General features: G+C 35.7%; 1 protein-coding gene across 1 annotated transcript in view; it reads right to left on the bottom strand.

The window, feature by feature from the left end:
• LOC118324115 (integumentary mucin C.1-like) overlaps nucleotides 1-1,247 on the bottom strand; it is a 3,035-nt gene extending 1,788 nt beyond the window's left edge. Inside the window, exon 1 of the mRNA XM_035656266.1 lies at nucleotides 1,220-1,247. Coding sequence (XP_035512159.1) covers nucleotides 1,220-1,247 — 28 coding nt within the window. The remainder of the gene's footprint in view (nucleotides 1-1,219) is intronic.
• Nucleotides 1,248-1,670: the final 423 nt, after the last annotated feature.

The raw sequence follows: 1,670 nt of genomic DNA, 5'->3' as shown, positions 1-1,670 counted from the left end.
AAATAGTCCAAAGTGAATGTATAAAGACAGCAATTGAAGGTTGCGGTGGTATTGTTTCAGCACAATGTAAAGGGGCAGTTCACCTCAACCGTTTCATCATTTCTGAAAAGAGATCTTTGAGTTTTTTAATAGTTTGAGCACAACTCCTCAAATGTCATTGTATTAAGACCCATTCTCACTCTCTATAATCCCCAAACAGTATTGTCATTACTACGCTAATGGCTGCATTTCACAAGAATGTGAATAGTGGCAATGTGTATGTGGCTCAAGTGTCAAATTATTTGCATGGCACAATGGGAAACTCAAACAAAGCAGTCTGACCTGTCAAAGAGGTTTTTAAGTGGTGTCAATAACTCCCATGCTCTGTAAGTGGAGGAGCAGCCATACTGACGGGCCTGGTATCCAGGAAACTAGTTAACTATGTTTCTCTCTCACCCACTCCCTTTTATTATATACAAATAAGGAACACAAACCACTGGCAACAATTAACCTTGGTAAGTGCCTCATGTATGACGAGTGTGATTGTACCCCGAATCAGGGAAATTAAGTCTTTCAAGTATTAGGGACAAAAGTGTCCACTCCATGCACAGTGATGTCTACTGAACATGTGTTATCTTGTGCCATCATTGATTTACTAAGCTTAGAATGTGGCTTTCTAATTGATCGAAAAACCAGAGCCCTGCATATTTGTTTTAATGTATTGTGAACAACACCAACGAATATTTCAGTCCAGAGAAGGAAGTCTAAGACATTCTGTGTGCAGGTTAATTGGGCTTCAGATGTATATTAATGATTATGTGTGTATGTTTGTGTGGTTCTGGCTATTTTAACTATTTAAGCAGGATAACATATTTGTCCCAGTCTGTTTATTCTCTTTAAGACAATATAGCCTATGTGTTTTTATTATTTTTACACCTGTAAATGGAATGTAGGCATATTTCCTCTCAACATCACTGCTATTAATATTTTTCCAAATAATTATGTTTGTACTAAAATTATTGATTTTATCTGACTCGCTAAAATCACTTTTACTTAAGGCTATATGACAATTTCTGCACTTTTATACCTGTATAACACTTATTGACTTTCTGGTTTTGCTTACATTTAACACGAGATCTATTTGAAGTGCCCTTCTTTGTGTTCTTTAATGAATCCTTCTAAAATAAACTATTTAACATTTAATTTTAAAACAAATATAATACCCTGTCATAGTCAATACCTGTCTCTTTAACTCTTCTCAAAGACATCATTGCTAGAATTACAGTATGTGCACAGCTGCTGTTATACAACTCACTCTGAATGAATAAAGCTTTAAATTCTGGTCTTGGCTCCCTCATCGGGTCACACAATTTATAGTGACTTATTCAACAAACTGTTCACAGACCAGCACCTATACCCCCAACTGTGGGGGGTGGCGTTTTACTCAGACACATTGTTCATTTGTCTCGCAACAAGAAAGGTTTGTCTTTTAAGTAGCTTTTATTTGTTATTATTATTATTTATTAGTATTGTTGTTGTTGATATATGTAGAGCAGTGTTCATAGTCTTGTTTAAAAGTCTCCTGACAGGAGTTGCCTGGAGTTCAGGTTGCTTGACAATATGCTAGCTATGTTGATATTTACCTTTCCATAATACAGGAAAATATACAGGGTTGGGATGGTTACTTTAAA

This window comes from Morone saxatilis, unplaced genomic scaffold (assembly GCF_004916995.1).
Source record: "Morone saxatilis isolate NCDOM2014 unplaced genomic scaffold, NCSU_SB_2.0 Contig0, whole genome shotgun sequence".
In the NCBI taxonomy this organism is placed as follows: Eukaryota; Metazoa; Chordata; class Actinopteri; family Moronidae; genus Morone; species Morone saxatilis.
Note: the sequence above shows the minus strand (reverse complement) of the source record. Positions and strands in the feature narration are given on the sequence as shown.